The sequence below is a fragment of the Pelophylax lessonae genome (genome assembly GCF_965119305.1).
Source record: "Pelophylax lessonae genome assembly, chromosome: 7".
In the NCBI taxonomy this organism is placed as follows: domain Eukaryota; kingdom Metazoa; phylum Chordata; class Amphibia; order Anura; family Ranidae; genus Pelophylax; species Pelophylax lessonae.
Window position 1 is genome coordinate 228,129,055 of NC_138774.1, and position 18,322 is coordinate 228,147,376.

An 18,322-nucleotide genomic window follows, 5' to 3' on the forward strand; every position below is an offset into this window, starting at 1 on the left:
GATGCATCTCTGAAAACCCAATTTAGGCTTGGTCTATCAGAAGCCGTTAAGGACGAGCTCGCCCGAGCGGATCTGCCAAAAACCCTGGATGCATTAATACAACTCAGTATTACCATAGATAGAAGACTACGAGAAAGAAAGGCTGAAAAGATGGGAATGCCATTATCCGTTTCCTCTCGGAGTCTGGCCGTTCCTATGGAGGTAGGAACCATACGCCCACCGCTATCAACTATGGAAAAAGCCAAAAGACGAAATGAAAATCTCTGCTTGTACTGTGCATCCCCGGATCACAAGATAAACGTCTGTCCCCTAGTCAACAAAAAGAAGGGTGAGTGTTCACATGTCTCCCTAGGAGGATTGACAACTTCATTCACTAACCCCTACATTTCTGTTTTTTTGACATTACAGTGGGACCAGAACAGGATTACTACTAAGGCCATGATTGACACAGGATCTTGTGGAAATTATATGGATATATGTTTTGCTGCTTTAAATAAAATTCCTATTATTTCTAAACTCAAACCTGTCTCAGTAAGTCTTATTACCGGTGTTCCGTTATCCTCTGGTCCGATCACCGATCAGACACAAGCACTTCTAGTCACTATTAACGAGTCTCATAGGGAGACTTCTACCTTCGATTTAATACCATCACCCCACTTTCCCATTGTGTTGGGACTTCCCTGGTTGCACACACACCAACCAACCATAGATTGGAAGAAACGGTCCTTGACCTTCCCTTCTTGTTATTGCGAGGAAACGTGTAACCTCCCCTTTTCCGGGAAGATTCTGTCTGTGGTGACAGATGAGATTGCACCACTATGTTATCAGGATCTTTCTGAGGTTTTTCTTGAGAAAAATGCTCAAGCATTACCTCCTCATCGAGACTATGATTGTAGCATTGATCTACTCCCAAATAGCAAATTGCCGTTCGGTCATGTTTATCCTCTTTCACAGGATGAACTTGCCCATCTCAAAACCTATTTGGATGAGAACTTGGAAAAAGGTTTTATTAGACCTTCCACTTCTTCCACAGCAGCAGGACTCTTTTTTGTTCGCAATAAAGATTCAAGTCTCAGACCTATCATCGACTACAGGAAATTGAATGCTATCACAATAAAAGATCGCTATCCTCTACTGCTTATCCCTGAGCTCATTGAGCAGGTGCGTGGAGCTACCTATTTTTCAAAATTAGACCTGAAAGGAGCATACAATCTCATTCGAATCCGTGATGGACACGAGTGGAAGACTGCATTCAGAACTAGATACGGATTGTTCGAATATCTTGTGATGCCATTCGGCCTATGCAATGCCCCTGCAGTTTTCCAACGATTTATAAACGATATTTTTAAAGACTTACTAGATGTCTGTGTTGTGGTATATCTGGACGATATACTTATATATTCACGGACCCTGTCTGAACACATAAGACATGTAAGACTTGTATTATCGAGATTGCTTGCACATAATCTTTATGTGAAGCTGAAGAAATGCTTGTTCCATAAAGATGAGGTACTCTTTCTAGGCTACATCATATCCAAAACAGGAATCGAGATGGACATGAGTAAAATATCCTGCATTCAGGATTGGCCTACACCAACTACACGCAAGGCGCTACAGCGATTCCTGGGATTTTCAAATTTCGACAGGAAGTTCATAAAAAACTTTTCTGCTATTGTGAGACCCCTCACACAGCTCACTAGCATAGAAATACCATTTAAATGGTCAGAAGAAGCAAATAAGGCTTTCCACTTGTTAAAGACAAGGTTTACTTCCGCTCCCATATTACGCCATCCAGACCCATCCCTCCAATACATTCTGGAGGTAGATGCGTCAAACATGGCAGTAGGAGCAATACTCTCCCAACGACCTACCCACACTTCACCACTTCATCCAGTCGCTTTTTTTTCTAAATCCCTGAGCAGTCCCGAGATAAATTACCCCGTGGGTGAAAAGGAACTGCTTGCTATAAAATTGGCTCTGGAGAATTGGTGACATTTACTCGAAGGCACCCAACTACCAATAATTATATACACGGACCATAAAAACCTCCAATATCTTCAGACTAGCAAAACTCTCTCGCATCGACAGGTACGATGGTCACTATTCTTTCTAAGGTTTAACTTCCTAGTGACCTACACACCTGCAGATAAGAACAAAAAGGCGGATGCACTATCACGACTAACTGAAGAAAACTACTTTGAAATCCCTTCCGTTCCTATAATACCTCACAAACGCATTATTGGAGTTGTCTGTTCCTTAAAGAAAGAGGTTCTGCATGGTATAAGTTTGGATTCACCCCCACCACAACTAAATACTGATGCAGAAGGCTTCCTCTACTACAACGACAAACTTTACATACCACCTACCCTACGCACCAAGATCTTGGAATTATCGCATGATGTGCCTATGGCAGGACATATGGGTATGACAAAGACTTTCAATTTGATTTCTCGACAATTCTGGTGGCCTGACATGAAAACATCTATACAAAAATTCGTCTCTTCATGCAATGTCTGTGCCAGGTCCAAAATTGACACTACGAGACCATCCGGTCTACTATGCAGTCTACCAATACCCCAAACTCCATGGGAGGTTTTGTCATTGGACTTCATCGTAGAATTGCCTCCTTCCAAAGGATTTAATACCATCTTGGTGTCAGTGGACCATCTGACAAAGATGGCACATTTCATTGCTATTCGCAGACTACCTTCGTCCAAACAAACGGCAGAACTCCTGATGAAACATGTCTTCAGATTACATGGTATCCCAAAAACTCTTCTGTCTGACCGTGGATCCCAATTTATTTCTAAATTCTGGCAAGAACTATGTCACATACTACGGATTGAGCGGAAGCTCACTTCTCCTTACCATCCGCAGACCAACGGACAGACTGAAAGAGTCAACCAATGCATCGAGCAGTATTTACGTTGTTACACTTCTTACCAACAGGATGATTGGTTGGATCTTCTCCCCCTGGCAGAATTTGCCTACAACAACGCAACTCACAGTACAACCAAGAAGAGTCCGTTCTACTTGAACTATGGGTTCCATCCAGTGTTCCCTTTAGCCTGCGCGCATGCGCGGGCGCGCAGTGTGAATGAAGGTCCCGCGCAAGCACCTATTCAAACCGCGCAGCCGCAGACGTGGCGGCCGTGTAGCAGAGCGTGCGCCGCGAGAGCACGCCCATTGTGTGACAATAGCGAATGAAAATTCGCTATTGTCACACGGATCCTCCTCCTGGCCAATCAGGGAGCGGGTCCTCCCGCTTCCTGATTGGCCGAAAGGCCAACTTCATGCCATTGGCCGAGGAAGAGGCGCCGGGACTCGGGGAGTCAGGAGGACTGAGGAGAGGCAGGAAGCCGGGGAATGAACTGAAGAGAAGCTGCCGCCCGTGACCATGAGGTAAGTGCACGGGGGGGGGGGAACACTGGCATCTCTACATTGATTTGGGGACAATGCTGTGGGCACTCTGCATTAATTAAAAACTGAAAAAATGGCAGAACCATTACTAGACTCGGGACTGAAGAGTCTCTACATTGAAAGGGGGCACACTGGCATCTCTACATTGAAAGGGGGCACACTGGCATCTCTACATTGAAAGGTGGCACACTGGCATCTCTACATTGAAAGGGGGCACACTGGCATCTCTACATTGAAAGGGGGCACACTGGCATCTCTACATTGAAAGGGGGCACGCTGGCATCTCTACATTGAAAGGTGGCACGCTGGCATCTCTACATTGAAAGGGGGCACACTGGCATCTCTACATTGAAAGGTGGCACGCTGGCATCTCTACATTGAAAGGGGGCACACTGGCATCTCTACATTGAAAGGGGGCACACTGGCATCTCTACATTGAAAGGTGGCACACTGGCATCTCTACATTGAAAGGTGGCACACTGGCATCTCTACATTGAAAGGGGGCACACTGGCACCTCTACATTGAAAAGGGGCACGCTGGCATCTCTACATTGATTGGGGGCAATGCTGTAGTACTCTGCATTGATTGGGGGCAATGCTGTAGTACTCTGCATTGATTGGGGGCAATGCTATGGCACTCTGCATTGATTGGGGGCAATGCTGTGGGCACTCTGCATTGATTGGGGGCCACAGAAAAATGATCAAACGTTGACCGGTCCGCGGCGATAAAAAGGTTGGGGAGCACTGCGCTCAGAAATTTTTTTATTTGCTCAGCCCAGTAAAAAATTAGAGGGAACATTGGTTCCATCCCTCTATTCTCCCTCCACGCATCCTTCCTTCAAATAACCCAGTAGCCTCAGACTATCTTACCCAAATAAAGGATTCTCTGGGTTTACTAAATACTACCATTGCACACGCTCACAGTCAACAAAAGAAGTACTATGATCTTCGTAGAAGACCTTCTCCACAGTATACTATCGGGGACCTCGTTTGGCTCTCAACAAAAAACTTGAGACTGAAGATCCCTAGCAAAAAGCTTGGACCTCTGTTCTTGGGACCTTTCCCAATCAAGAAACGTATTGGAAAAGCTGCAGTGCAGCTTACATTGCCAATGGACCTAAAAATCCATCCCATTTTCCATGTGTCGCTACTAAAACCCCATGTTCCGGACCAAGGAATAAGGCCGAATATTCCACCTCCCCCTCCTGTACAAGTTGAAGGTGGAGAAGAATACGAGATAAAAGAGATTCTGGATTCTCGTATCTACAGAAGAAGACTTCAGTACTTGGTTAGATGGAAGAACTATGGGCCCCAAGACGACACCTGGCTAAACACCTCTGACATACATGCCCCTAGATTAATCCGCAATTTTCATGCGAGATACCCAGACAAACCAGCTCCAGAGGCCTTCAGGAGCAGGCCTTAAGGGGGGGGGTATTGTAATGTTCCGGTACCTTTGGTACCCTAAATTACACTTTCCACAAGTGTATGCGCCCCACCATTTACTTTTGGAAAAGGTGCGCATACACCTTTAAGACTGGAGCTGTCATCACCCAGCGCCGGACTAGATGGCTATTTAAAGCGCCGGTTCTCACTCACATGTGTTCGTTCAAACACCCTTACCTGGATGCTAACCTTGCTTGAAGCTTCCATGCTTGCAAGCTTACCTCGCTGACAGAACCTCGCCGCGCTGATCCCTGTATCCCGCTACTGGATCATCCGCCTCTCCTGAACCACCCTTCGGCTGTATCGCTAATAGTGCTAAGTACCCCGCAGGGGAATTCTCTATAAACTTATACTAAGCTTACACTATCTAGCTCTGCATAGTAAAGACTGTTTATCACATCTGCATAACTAGATTGCTAGCTCTTGAGACTACTGCTACTTTTCTGCACTGGGTTGATCTCTTTTGTATGTCCACCTGCTATTCTATCATCTGCTATCATACAACATTGCTAAACCTTCCTGCATCCATCTGCTACTGTCTCCCCTTCAAGTGTCTATCACCTACCACCTCCACTCAACCTATCCCTCAACCTTCATCATTGTGTTACCACATACATAAAGTCATTCTAGGAACCAGCTTGCTAATTGTGTGTATTTACTGGCTGAAATAAGACCTTCCACACATGATGAGTCATTGAGGTTGGGAATGGTATCTCAGCATATCTCTTACATGACTACTGACGTGGAACTATTTCTGCAGCTGAAAATCCACACCATATAAGAAACGCAGGAGCGTTACACAGGGCCAACACTTTCGTGAAGACCCGAGGAGCAGAGGCGAGACCAAAGGGTAACGCCACAAACTGATAATGCTCCTCTCCTACGGCAAAGCGGAAGAAGCGCTGGTGACAGACACATATTAGAATATTGAAGGTAAGCATCCTTGATGTCGATGGAGGCAAGAAAATCCCCCTGATGCAGGGAAACCACCGCAATGCGAACAGACTCCATTCTGAACTTCTGCACCTGTACAAGCAGTTCAGCACCTTGAGGTCCAGGATTGGACACACCTTGCCTTCCTTTCTGGGGACTGTAAACAGGTTTGAGTAAAACCCCTGAAAACGTTCCAAAGTCAGAACTGGGACAATCACCCCTTGAAGTAAAAGGTCTTGCACCTCCCCAAAAAGAGCCTGTAAGCGGACCGGGAACAGTTGCACGTTGTAAGGAAAGAACCTTTCCGGAGGGTAAGAATGCAACTCGAGCTTGTAGGCAAACCGTATGACTTTTTGGACCCACTTGTCTTGTACCGTGGAAGTCCACGGGTCCGGGGAACCAGCAAAGATTCCCCCCCCCCAGACATGGGTGAGGGCGCACCTTCAAGTGGAAGGGGCCATGTCCTCGGGTCTGGAGGAGCCTGCTCTTGACTTGCCTGACCAAGTTCACTTGGTGAACTCCAGAGGAGGCCCTGAAAGTCTTCGATCCCTTGTCAGTCAACCCTGAAGGACGAAAAAAAATTCTTATGAGCCCAGAAGGAGGGCCCACGTCTATGACGAGGGTCTTTGCCCTTAGTAGCCTGTGAAAGAAGGGTACTCTTCCCCCCTGTGAGACTTTTAATGATGTCATCCAGGGTAGCACCAAACAGGCGATCTCCTTAAATGGGAAGATCAGTCAAGGCCTTTTTAGAAGTCAGGTCAGCAGACCAGCATTTGAGCCAAAAGACACGCCACTGTAAGGACCACTGTAGAAACAGAGAGCCAAGCCACTAGGGGAGCCGCATCCAAAGAGGCATCACAGATAAGCTACAGCCCCTGGACCATCTGGTCCGCCAGCTCAGTAAAGACAGGGGGGGAGCTGTTCCCCCTCCAGGTCACAGCATAAAAGCTTAGCCCACTTGGTCAGAGTCTGCGACACCAGGGCAATGGTGAATATCGGCCTTGGTGCCAAACCAGCCAGGGTATACATATTGTGGGCTACAGCCTCCGCCTTCCTGTCAGCCGGGTCCTTTAAGGCCGGGGACTCTTTAACCAAAATCATAATTGCCTTATTTAATCTGGAAACCAGAGGATCCACTCCTTAAGCAGGGACTTCTTAATGGGGTATCGCCTAGCAAAGCGCTTAGGGATCCCAAAGGGAAACGCTTTGGTCGCCTCACTCTGTAGTGATAATTCTGTCAAAATAGGAGGGGAAAGGTTACACCTTTGCCGCTCTGGATGGCTTGTGAGTGCCAAAGGGGATCTGCGCCTCTGTCGCAGCTGCAGCTGCATCCTCTATCTTTAAGGTCTCACGCACAGATAAAATCAGTGCGTCCCCCAGCACCTTTTCGTGCGCGGTTGCAGAAGTGGAGGAATCCTTCTCGCTATATGAGGATACAGGGCGCATAGTAATGCAAGGTGACCCGCATCCGTGGCGGCCAAATCAGATTCAGGATCTGAGGGGATAGATGAGGCAGGGGAGGGGGGGGGTGCTTTTTTGCCAGCCCGTCGCCCAAAAGCCAACTCCACCCAGGACACAAAGGACTCCAGGCCTGCCGTCAGTGCGTCAATGGATGGTCTGTCCGCAGCCTCAGAGAGGGGATCAGGTGGGGAGATGCGCTCTAAAAGACTCCATGAGTCACCAGGGGGACCCCACAAAAAAGTGTAACACACTACTAAGGGACCCCCCCACCACTCACCCTGTTGCCAGTCATGGAGCTCCAATCAATCCTCAGCAGAGAGGGAGAGGACCCCACCAGACTGACCACCCCACAGAAACCAGGCACCGCAGCCACCAGGAGAATTTGCACTGCGCGTACGGTGATCAGGAAAGGAAAGGATTCAGGAGTCAGCACCAGGGTATGAGGAGGGGCTCCTACCACTGAAATTGCCACCCATAGGGCTCTACTATTTTCTACGGCAAACCACCGCAAAATGGCCACCGGACTACACAAACATGTCCGCTGTGCATTGCAGCACAAAGGCTACAAGAAAATGTCGGCCCCGCGCAGTACCAGGAGGAATCCCTAGGCCTCAGGACAGGACCAGGCAGGACAGGGGCCCTGGCAGAAGCCCCAACCAGGTACAACCCGCCCCCCCGCACAGTCAATCGTTAGGTCGCCAGTGGCGCACCCCTGCCCCCATCGCTCCGGCCCCCACCCTGGGAGGTGTACCAGACCACCCACACAGCCCCAGCATTAGTGGAGGGGGGCTAGGATGGGGGGACAGGGGAACCTGAGGTCCAACCGTCCCATGGAGTCCCCCCCAAAACCCTCCAGGGGGAGAGGGGGGACAGCTACTCACCATACCAGGAAGCAGGCAGGCACTGCTTCAGGGAGAACCCCTCACCATGGAAATGGGGGGCTGTTGGCCAGTAGGAACTGTATGCGACCTCACGAGTCATTTAACTTGAAGGCCAGCCCCTATTCGGTGGGGCTATGTTGTGGCTGACCTAGCGTGGAGCTGAGGTCTGCGCGCTTACTGGCCAGACTGGGGTGACCACTGGATCTAGATTATCCAGCCCATCGCCTAGTCCGGCATTTGATTGTAGATCTCACAGGAAAAAAACAGGAGAAAAAAATCTATCTAAAAGAAAAAATCTTGCCAGGAATAGAGATCCCAGCAAGGAAATAGGTCCTTACTCCTGACTAGGCAGAAAAAAACCTATTGCAGAGAGAGGGAGTATACCCCCTGGAACTGCCGATAGGCCTAGCCAGACTTTTTTGTGCCTAGTGTCCTACTCCTGTAGGGGGCAGTATAACCCAATGGTTAAGAATATCAGGAACTGTGTCCGTCAATGGACGAAAGAGAAATAGGAATTTTCGCTTTGACCACAGAAATACTTTTAAGATGAACTAAAAAAGTAAAGAAAATTTATATTATATGTAGCATTAACCCTGTAGGAGCCACTGGTGAATAAGGGTATCTCTCACACTGCACAGCCAGGCACACAAGTTTTCTGCACACGCTGAAGTCAGGAATCAGTCCTTATAGCTTTGTTTTTTGTTTTTATTAGGGGTATTAAACTTGGATGGGGATAGGGATATTATGGGATGCCCATTTGATCAAGATAGCAAAACTTCTTCAGGGATAAAACTATATACAGTATCTCACAAAAGTGAGTACACCCATCACATTTTTGTAAATATTTTATTATATCTTTTCATGTGACAAATTTGTTGCAATGTAAAGTAGTGAGTGTACAGATATTTTTATATATATTTTGGTTAATATTTAATTTCTATTTGGTACCCATAAAGTCCCACCTTTTGGTCTCCAGCCCTCATCATTCCTCGCTTTGGCGAGAGCTTTGTTTATTCAGAGCTATATTTGTCTAAATATACAGTATAATATGGGGACGTTGGTACCTATTTGTTAAAGAGATGGTATTGAGTATTATCCATTTATAGACACACCTTAAATTATATACGAGTGTACAGCTTGTATAACAGTGTAAATGTGCTGTCCCCTCAAAATAACTCAACACGCAGCCATTAATGCCTAAACCGCTGGCAACAAAAAAGTGAGTACACCCCTAAATCAAAATGTCCAAATTGGGACCAAAGTGTCAATATTTTGAGTGGCCACAATTATTTTCCAGCACTGCCTTAACTCTCTTGGGCATGGAGTTCACCAGAGCTTCACAGGTTGCCAGGAGTCCTCTTCCACTTCTCCATGACAACATCACAGAGCTGGTGGATGTTAAGAGACCTTGCACTCCTCCACCTTCCGTTTGAGGATGCCCCACAGATGGTCAATAGGGTTTAGGTCTTGAAACATACTTGGCCAGTCCATCACCTTTACCTTCAGCTTCTTTAGCAAGGTAGTGGTCATCATGGAGGTGTTTTTGGGGTCGTTATCATGTTGGAATACTGCCCAGCGGTTCAGTCTTCGAAGGTAGGGGGATCATGCTTTGCTTCAGTATGTCACAGTACATGTTGGCATGCATGGCTCCCTCAATGAACTGTAGCTCCCCAGTTTCGGCAGCACTCATGCAGCCCCAGACCATGCCACTCCCACCACCATGCTTGACTGTAGGAAAGACACATTTGTCCTTGTGCTCCTCACCTGGTTGCCGCCACACATGCTTGACAACATCTGAACCAAAAAAGTTTATCTTGGTCTCAACAGACCACAGGACATGGTTCCAGTAATCGATGTCCTTAGCCTGCTTGTCTTCAGCAAACTGTTTGCGGGCTTTCTTTTGCATCATCTTTAGAAAAGGCTTCCTTCTGGGACAACAGCCATGCAGACCAATTTGATGCAGTGTGTAGCGTATGGTTGTAACGCTCCTTGCGTTTCTTATAAGGTGTGGATTTTCAGCTGCAGAAGTAGTTCCACGTCAGTAGTCATGTAGGAGATATGCTGAGATACCAATCCCAACCTCAATGACTCATCATGTATGGAAGGTCTTATTTCAGCCAGTAAATACACACAGTAATTAAGCTGGTTCCTAGTGTGACTTTATATACATGTGGTAAGACAATGATAAAGGTCTTAGGGATAGGTTTGAGTGGAAGTGGTAGGTGACAGACACTTGAGGTGAGACAGTGCAGATGGATGCAGGAAGGGTTAGCGATCATGTATGATAACAGATGACAGAGTAGCAGGTGCATACAGGAGAGATCAACCCAGTGCAGGAAATAGTAGCAGTAGCCTCAAGAGCTAGCAATCTAGTTATGCAGATGTAAAAGACAGTCCTTGCTATGCAGAGCTAAATAGTGTAAGCCTAGTACAAGTCTATAGAGATTTCCCCTGTGGGGTACTTAGCACTAATAGCGATAGCCGAAGGATCGCTCAGGAGATGCGGATGATCCAGTAGCAGGATGCAGGGATCAGTGCAGCGAGGTTCGTCAGCGAGGAGAGCTTGCAAGCATGGAAGCTTCAAGCAAGATTAGTATCCAGGTACTGGTGTTTGAACGAACACATGTGAGTGAGAACCGACGCCCTAAATAGCCATCTAGTCCGGCGCTGGGTGATGACAGCTTCAGCCTTAAAGGGAAACACACCTATATGTGTTTCTTCTGTCTAGGTAGATGGAAATCACCCGGAATAAATGTGATAGGAGGCACTGAGAGTGCCAGAACCTTACATTACCCCCCCCCTGTAAGGCCGGCTCCGGAAGGCCTCTAAGGCTGGTTGTCGATATAAGAATCGGAAAAAACTGGTTGCCGATACGAGAATCGGATAACACTGGTTGCCGATACGAGAATCGGATAAGACTGGTTGCCGATACGAGAATCGGATGAGACTGGTTGCCGATGCGAGAATCGGATAAGACTGGTTGCCGATATGAAAATCGGGTCAGGTTGGTAACCGATGAGAATCGGATCACTTGTTGCCGATATGAGAATCGGATCAGGTTGGTAACCGATCTGAGAATCGGATCACTTGTTGCCGATATGAAAATCGGATCAGGTTGGTAACCGATGAGAATCGGATCACTTGTTGCCGATATGAGAATCGGATCAGGTTGGTAACCGATCTGAGAATCGGATCACTTGTTGCCGATATGAAAATCGGATCACTTGTTTGCCGATATGAAAATCGGATCAGGTTGGTAACCGATCTGAGAATCGGATAGGACTTGTTGTTAGGGTGTCTGCTACATGGACCCCTCACTAGAATCGGACGCATAACCATCCGAAGTAATCCTAGTAGTCCTAGCAACCAATGCTTCTTCAAACATCCTCAGATCCTTCCTACATACCACCGTGCCATTAGAAGCACGTACGCAGTCAGGTGCAAGAATCTCTGTATTTTCATCGGAAGCCAGAAATGTGCTTGCGAAAATAGGAGTATCCTCAGGAGGTGGTACAGGAGGGTTTTTTGAACGTGGTATAAAGTTCACTGGAGTTGAAGGAATATCTATTCCAATATTTGTTAATTTCTGGGTGTCCTTCACTGATATAGAACGGGGACAGGTCTGGCAACAGCCTTGATAATTTCCAGGCTGTTTTTCAGGGAAGACCCTTCGGATTCGCCTGGCCTCCATTGGGAGAGCCTTAGGCCTATGGGGTCTGGTTGGGCAGAATGTAATGAAATGTCCCCCTTCACCACAATAAAAACAAAGGCCACAGATTCTCTTGTGATCTCTTTTTTCTTGTGAGGACAACCTAGCATGTATGGCACCAATCTCCATAGGCTCCTCATCCATCTCTGTAGGATCAGGGTCCAAATGGGATGTGTCAGAGTGACAAGGTCGACTGTTTGAGGCAGGCTCGGACCATGACCAGGCAGGATCACCATATCTACTAGGTCTCCTTTTTTCCTTAGGTAGCCGGGGTCTGTGGTTACCTGGAGCGGGTTTAGGAGTGGGGTCAATAGCTGAATTCTGAGAAGAACTGGATAATGGCATTTCCATTTTTTCAGACTTCCTTTCTCGTAGTCTTCTATCTATGGTGATACTGAGTTGTATCAATGTATCCAGGGTTTTTGGCATCTCTGCTCGGGCGAGCTCGTCCTTGACGGCTTCTGATAGGCCAAGCCTAAATTGGGTTTTCAGAGATGCATCATTCCATCCTGAATCAAGGGTCCATCTCTTGAATTCTGCGACAAAGTCTTCTACAGGCCTTTTTCCTTGTTTCAAGGATCTTAACTGAAGATCGGCAGTACTCTGCCTATTGGGGTCATCATATAGGCTAGTGAGCTCTGCCAGGAACAAGGCATAGGAGTTGAGAAGCTGGTCGTTTTTTTCAAAAAGAGAATCTGCCCAGGCTCGAGGATCGCCTGATAGGTAAGAAATAATAGTACAAACCTTAATGTGATCAGTAAGGTAGGTACGAGGTTTTAGCAAAAAAAGTAACTCACATGCGTTTTTAAATTCGCGAAATTTTTTGCGATCGCCTGTAAATACCAAAGGGGGATTTATCTTGGGTTCAGGAGACTGTGCAGAGGTAAGTTGTGTCAGTCTAATTACCTGCTGCGACAGAGCCTGATTGTCGTTTTTCAATTCAGCAAGTGCGTGTATTAACGCAGATACCTGCTGTTTTAATTGTGTCACCTGAGTGGCTACTTCTGCTGAATCCATTTTTTGGGTTCGTTCAATCTGTAACGCTCCTTGCGTTTCTTATAAGGTGTGGATTTTCAGCTGCAGAAGTAGTTCCACGTCAGTAGTCATGTAGGAGATATGCTGAGATACCAATCCCAACCTCAATGACTCATCATGTATGGAAGGTCTTATTTCAGCCAGTAAATACACACAGTAATTAAGCTGGTTCCTAGTGTGACTTTATATACATGTGGTAAGACAATGATAAAGGTCTTAGGGATAGGTTTGAGTGGAAGTGGTAGGTGACAGACACTTGAGGTGAGACAGTGCAGATGGATGCAGGAAGGGTTAGCGATCATGTATGATAACAGATGACAGAGTAGCAGGTGCATACAGGAGAGATCAACCCAGTGCAGGAAATAGTAGCAGTAGCCTCAAGAGCTAGCAATCTAGTTATGCAGATGTAAAAGACAGTCCTTGCTATGCAGAGCTAAATAGTGTAAGCCTAGTACAAGTCTATAGAGATTTCCCCTGTGGGGTACTTAGCACTAATAGCGATAGCCGAAGGATCGCTCAGGAGATGCGGATGATCCAGTAGCAGGATGCAGGGATCAGTGCAGCGAGGTTCGTCAGCGAGGAGAGCTTGCAAGCATGGAAGCTTCAAGCAAGATTAGTATCCAGGTACTGGTGTTTGAACGAACACATGTGAGTGAGAACCGACGCCCTAAATAGCCATCTAGTCCGGCGCTGGGTGATGACAGCTTCAGCCTTAAAGGGAAACACACCTATATGTGTTTCTTCTGTCTAGGTAGATGGAAATCACCCGGAATAAATGTGATAGGAGGCACTGAGAGTGCCAGAACCTTACAATGGTCTGAGCACTGACAGGCTGACCCCCCATCCCTTCAACCTCTGCAGCAATGCTGGCAGCACTCATACGTCTATTTCCCAAAGACAACCTCTGGATATGATGCTGAGCACGTGCACCCAACCTCTTTGGTCGACCATGGCGAGGCTTGTTCTGAGTGGAACCTGTCCTGTTAAACGGCTTTATGATCTTGGCCACCGTGCTGCAGCTCAGTTTCAGGGTCTTGGCAATTTTCTTATAGCCTAGGCCATCTTTATGAAGAGCAACAATTCTTTTTTCAGATCCTCAGAGAGTTCCTTGCCATAAGGTGCCATGTTGGACTTCCAGTAACCAGTATGAGAGTGTAAGAGTGATAACACCAAATTTAACACACCTGCTCCTTATTCACACCTGAGACCTTGTAATACTAATGAGTCACATGGCACCGGGGAGGGAAAATGCCTAATTGGGCCCAATATGAACATTTTCACTTAGGGGTGTACTCACTTTAGTTGCCAGCAGTTTAGACATTAATGGCTGTGTGTTGAGTTATTTTGAGGAGATGACAAATTTACACTGTTATACAAGCTGTACACTCACTACTTTACATTGTAGCAAAGTGTAATTTCTTCAGTGTTGTCACATGAAAAGATATAATAAAATATTTACAAAAATGTGAGGGGTGTACTCACTTTTGTGAGATACTGTACATCCGGTATATACACTTCCCCTTCTACCTCCAGCATAATCTTGCTCTTGGAAGTACAACTTTCAGGACCAGCTGGCACTTTTTTGATGGCCTAATAAAAAGCTCAATCAGACCAGTAGCAAAGTAAGTCCTAGTTGCACAGCTGTCCTATCTGTGACTACTGCTCCCAGTACCACCTCTTCAGGCACCGCCAGCCCACCTGGCTGCAGCTGCCCCTTTCTCCTGCCCATTCCACCACATTCCTCCAGACTGACTCTGCATCCATACCAGACTGCTCTCTCCCAGTCCTCTCAGGCGTACCTGTCAGTCCTCCTGACTGTGTATCACTCACCAGCCCTCCTGGCTGTCTTCCTCCCTGGAAATTTACCCTGCAGTGTTCTCCCACTGTTCTCTCCTTGCTCCCATGCCTCCTGGTCAAGATCCCTGTGTGTGTCTTGAAGAGGGGTCCCTTCCGCACCTGAGCCCAGACTAGGGGGTTACTCTCGAAGGCCTCCAACAGCCTAACACTTTATCTCCAACTTCCACCTGAACTCCACTGCATTAGCTGGGCTGACCCTAAGTATTTGAGGGGGCCTGCCCCCTGCCATCCCATCTGTTGCGGATTAGTCAGGGCCCTCATGAGTACTCCAGGCAGTCCCACCTTACTTTCCCTCACATTCTTTTGGAAGTTTCTAGTAAGTTTGAGAAGTAGGGGGGAGGTCTCAGTGATGCTGCCTGTCAGTCACCCAGCTCTCCCAGGATCTCTGCCCAAGCCAGGAAAACTCACCCAAGCCACAACAATTTACCTGCTCTAAAAAAAAAAAAATATTTACACTTCTATCACACTAGAGGGTGCTACATATATATATATATAATTGCCCATTAGGATGATTTCTTATGATGCCTTTCTTTTACTAACTTCAAAGCTACATTAAATGAATGTCATGTGTGGTAATAGAGATTAATAGATTCTCCTTGGAAACATCAAACTTACCATACAAAGAAGTAGGTAATCCAGGGTCTCCTCTGTCTCCTGTGGTGAGAAATACAGAATTTTGACTGTCAGTTGTATATTAGAGAGCTGATCTGTGTTGGATTCATGGTGACCTACTAGACATTCTGTATATGTATTACTTTCTTTTTTTTGTAAATTCTTTATTTATGTAAGGAGGGCATACAATGCAGTCACAGATAATATATAGATATCAAGCAAAATGGCTATATAGACATCACAATTACATATATTACTTTCTTAGTCATCTGGAATATGTATGCAAATCAAATGCACACATTCCTGAAGAAATGGCTGTATGTGTAAGTGGGTGCTGCAGGACCATTGGCTGGAACGGAAGACAGTCAAAGTAAGAGAACATCACCAACACACCATAGATCTCCAGAATGGGTCCGAAGCTTTATTCAGAAATCACATTATTACAGCGAAAGTAACGTTTCAGAGCCTTGCAGGACCCCTTCATAAGGCATGTGCAAATCAGGAAAGTGAAAGAAAGGCCAGAAATCCTGATCCGCATATTTGTTCCAGGTTACTGACCTAAAGAACAACTAAAGGCAAAACCTTTTTTTTATTTTGAATAGAGTGTAGAGGGATTAGAACCCCTGTCTGTTTTTACTTCTGTCTGTGCCCCCATAAAGGAGATTCACCCTCTCTATTTGTCCTATTTATCATTATCATTGAAAGTAAATGAAAATCCCAAAGTTTGGGTTGTCCCCAAAAAAGAAATAAAAGGGAAATTTTCCAATGGGGACAGAAGTTCTAGTGATCTGGGGGTCCCCAAGGAAGTCCCTTAACTTGTAGGGATTTCTTCTCACTTTCTGTTTGGCTATGGGACAGGAAGTGAAGGGAAATCTTCATAGTAAGACAAAGATGGCGATAAAACCCTACCTTACTCTATCCAAAATGAAAAAAAAAAGTTTTGCCTATAGTTCTACTTTAACGTTTTGAAGTTAATGGTTAACAGCCAGGCAACTAGCTTTTTTTTGCTTTCAGAATTATTGCTCAGTGATGGCTGCCTCTGTGGTTTTTCATGATATGTTTCCTTTAAAGAATTCCAGGTATGGTAATTCATACATACTGTAGTTACATTGGTCAAGCTTGGGCAACGTAACTATGCATATACCATATTGGTGGGATTCCTCTAGAACCTGGAAATCACTGTAGCGGGCACCACTACTCCAGTGATCTCCACTAGCTTCCAGGTCCCATGTTGGCTGCTCAGTATGGACACCATTCAGAAAATGCTTTGCATTTTTTCAATGAATGCAAAGCATTCTCTGATTGGATAAGGTGAGGAGGGTCACACAACTGCCCCACCTTTCCACCGCATTCAGTCAGAGAACACTTTGCATTCGTTGTTAAATGCAACACATTTTTGTGAATGGCGCCCTTTTTGAGCTCCTCTGTTCAGAATGCAGCAGGGCAGACGCTCGGTACAAGACCTGGAAGCCAGGAAGATATGACTCTTGAATATAGAGAAAGATATGACTCTTGAATATAAAGAAAGATATGACTCGAGTCGAAAGCAATCTGATAAAGCATACAAGATACGGGCCTGCTGGATATCCTTTACTCACTTCTCATTGTACGCCATGCTTATGTCTCAGCCATAATCTGGTTTAAGTCTTCTTAATGGTTGACTGTCTGTGTCATGAAAGCAGGGCACCCCCTCTGCCCCCCCCCCTCTTTACCTCACTCTCTCCTCTGGCTTTCCAACTTCTCTTCCTCCCCTTTTCATTCTCTCCTTCTTTATGATCGTTAATCTTAAAACACAACTGTCGGTTACATTGACATTACATATTGTGTACCTGGTAGAATACTTTTGACAGTATTTCTACATATTACATGTTACCTTTGTTTTAAAGTTTCATGTTTATGATGCACTTCTTGAGTTGTTTTCCTACTGAATATACATTGTTATATTGTTGTTATACTCTGTATATCTCAATAAAAATGTATTGAACAAAAGAAAAAGACCTGGAAGTCAGTGGAGATCACTGGAATAGTGCTGCCAACTACACTGATTTCCTGCCTCCAGGGGAATCCCACAGGTATGGTAGTTAGACCAATGTAACTATGTAACAAATGCCATAAGCTGTACAAGTATCTGAATTATCACTTGAAATCAAACGTAGGAGGGGCTGCTGGCGTATTCCTGAAGCTCAGTAAACATACATGTAGGTACCTGGTTGTGTTGATATTTGATTTTTGGAGCTTGTTAAAATTACCCTGTAGGGCTGAAATAAAGCCCAGAAGAAATGCCCCTTCAATAGAAAAGCTTTTATTCTCACCTCTCCGGTGGTCATCGTCTCCCACCTCATTGCAGTGCTGCAGCCTTTGTAAGACTCTTCAGCAATGAAAACTTTTGGAATTGTCTGATGTCCTAATTAAACCTATTTTATTTAAAAAATGTTTTAAATATTGAATGGACAGTGACAAATGCACAATAAACGGAGAGGAGAGGAAGGCGCAGTTTGACATATTCGTCCTGGGCACTGGATGACCTTGTCCTGGCACTCTTTAGAGAGATGTTATTTTCTTTAGCACAGCCTTTATCAACCTTTTTACCCCAGAGGAACCCTCAAAATAATTTTCAGTTCTCAGGGACACCCTTGTTATGGTATGATTAGTCAATTAGCGGTCATCGGGATGATGCCCCTTACATTGGGGATTGTAAGTGGGAAGAATCCTACCCCTTACAGGAGTGACCAGAATGACACCCTTGCAGTCATAAGGCTAGCTCTGCCAAGTGGCATTAGACCTAGAACTATGTAGCCACCATCAGATAGCAGGTCAGTTAGCCATAGCTTAGGAACCCCTAGTTGCCCCCTGGTTGAGAATGGCTGATTTAGCATAATGTCTTAACAGCAATGACATAAATTAGGCCATATAAAATACCCAGGCTATGGTTGTACGTTATAAGTACTTATTATACGTGTGAGTACGT

General features: G+C 45.8%; 1 protein-coding gene across 1 annotated transcript in view; it reads right to left on the minus strand.

Moving 5' to 3' along the window:
• The window catches only part of LOC309560124 (ficolin-1-like), a 91,339-nt gene that overhangs the window by 36,998 nt on the left and 36,019 nt on the right, over positions 1 to 18,322 (minus strand). Inside the window, exon 5 of the mRNA XM_082263668.1 lies at positions 15,358 to 15,396. Within this exon, the coding sequence (XP_082119794.1) occupies positions 15,358 to 15,396 (39 nt within the window). The remainder of the gene's footprint in view (positions 1 to 15,357; positions 15,397 to 18,322) is intronic.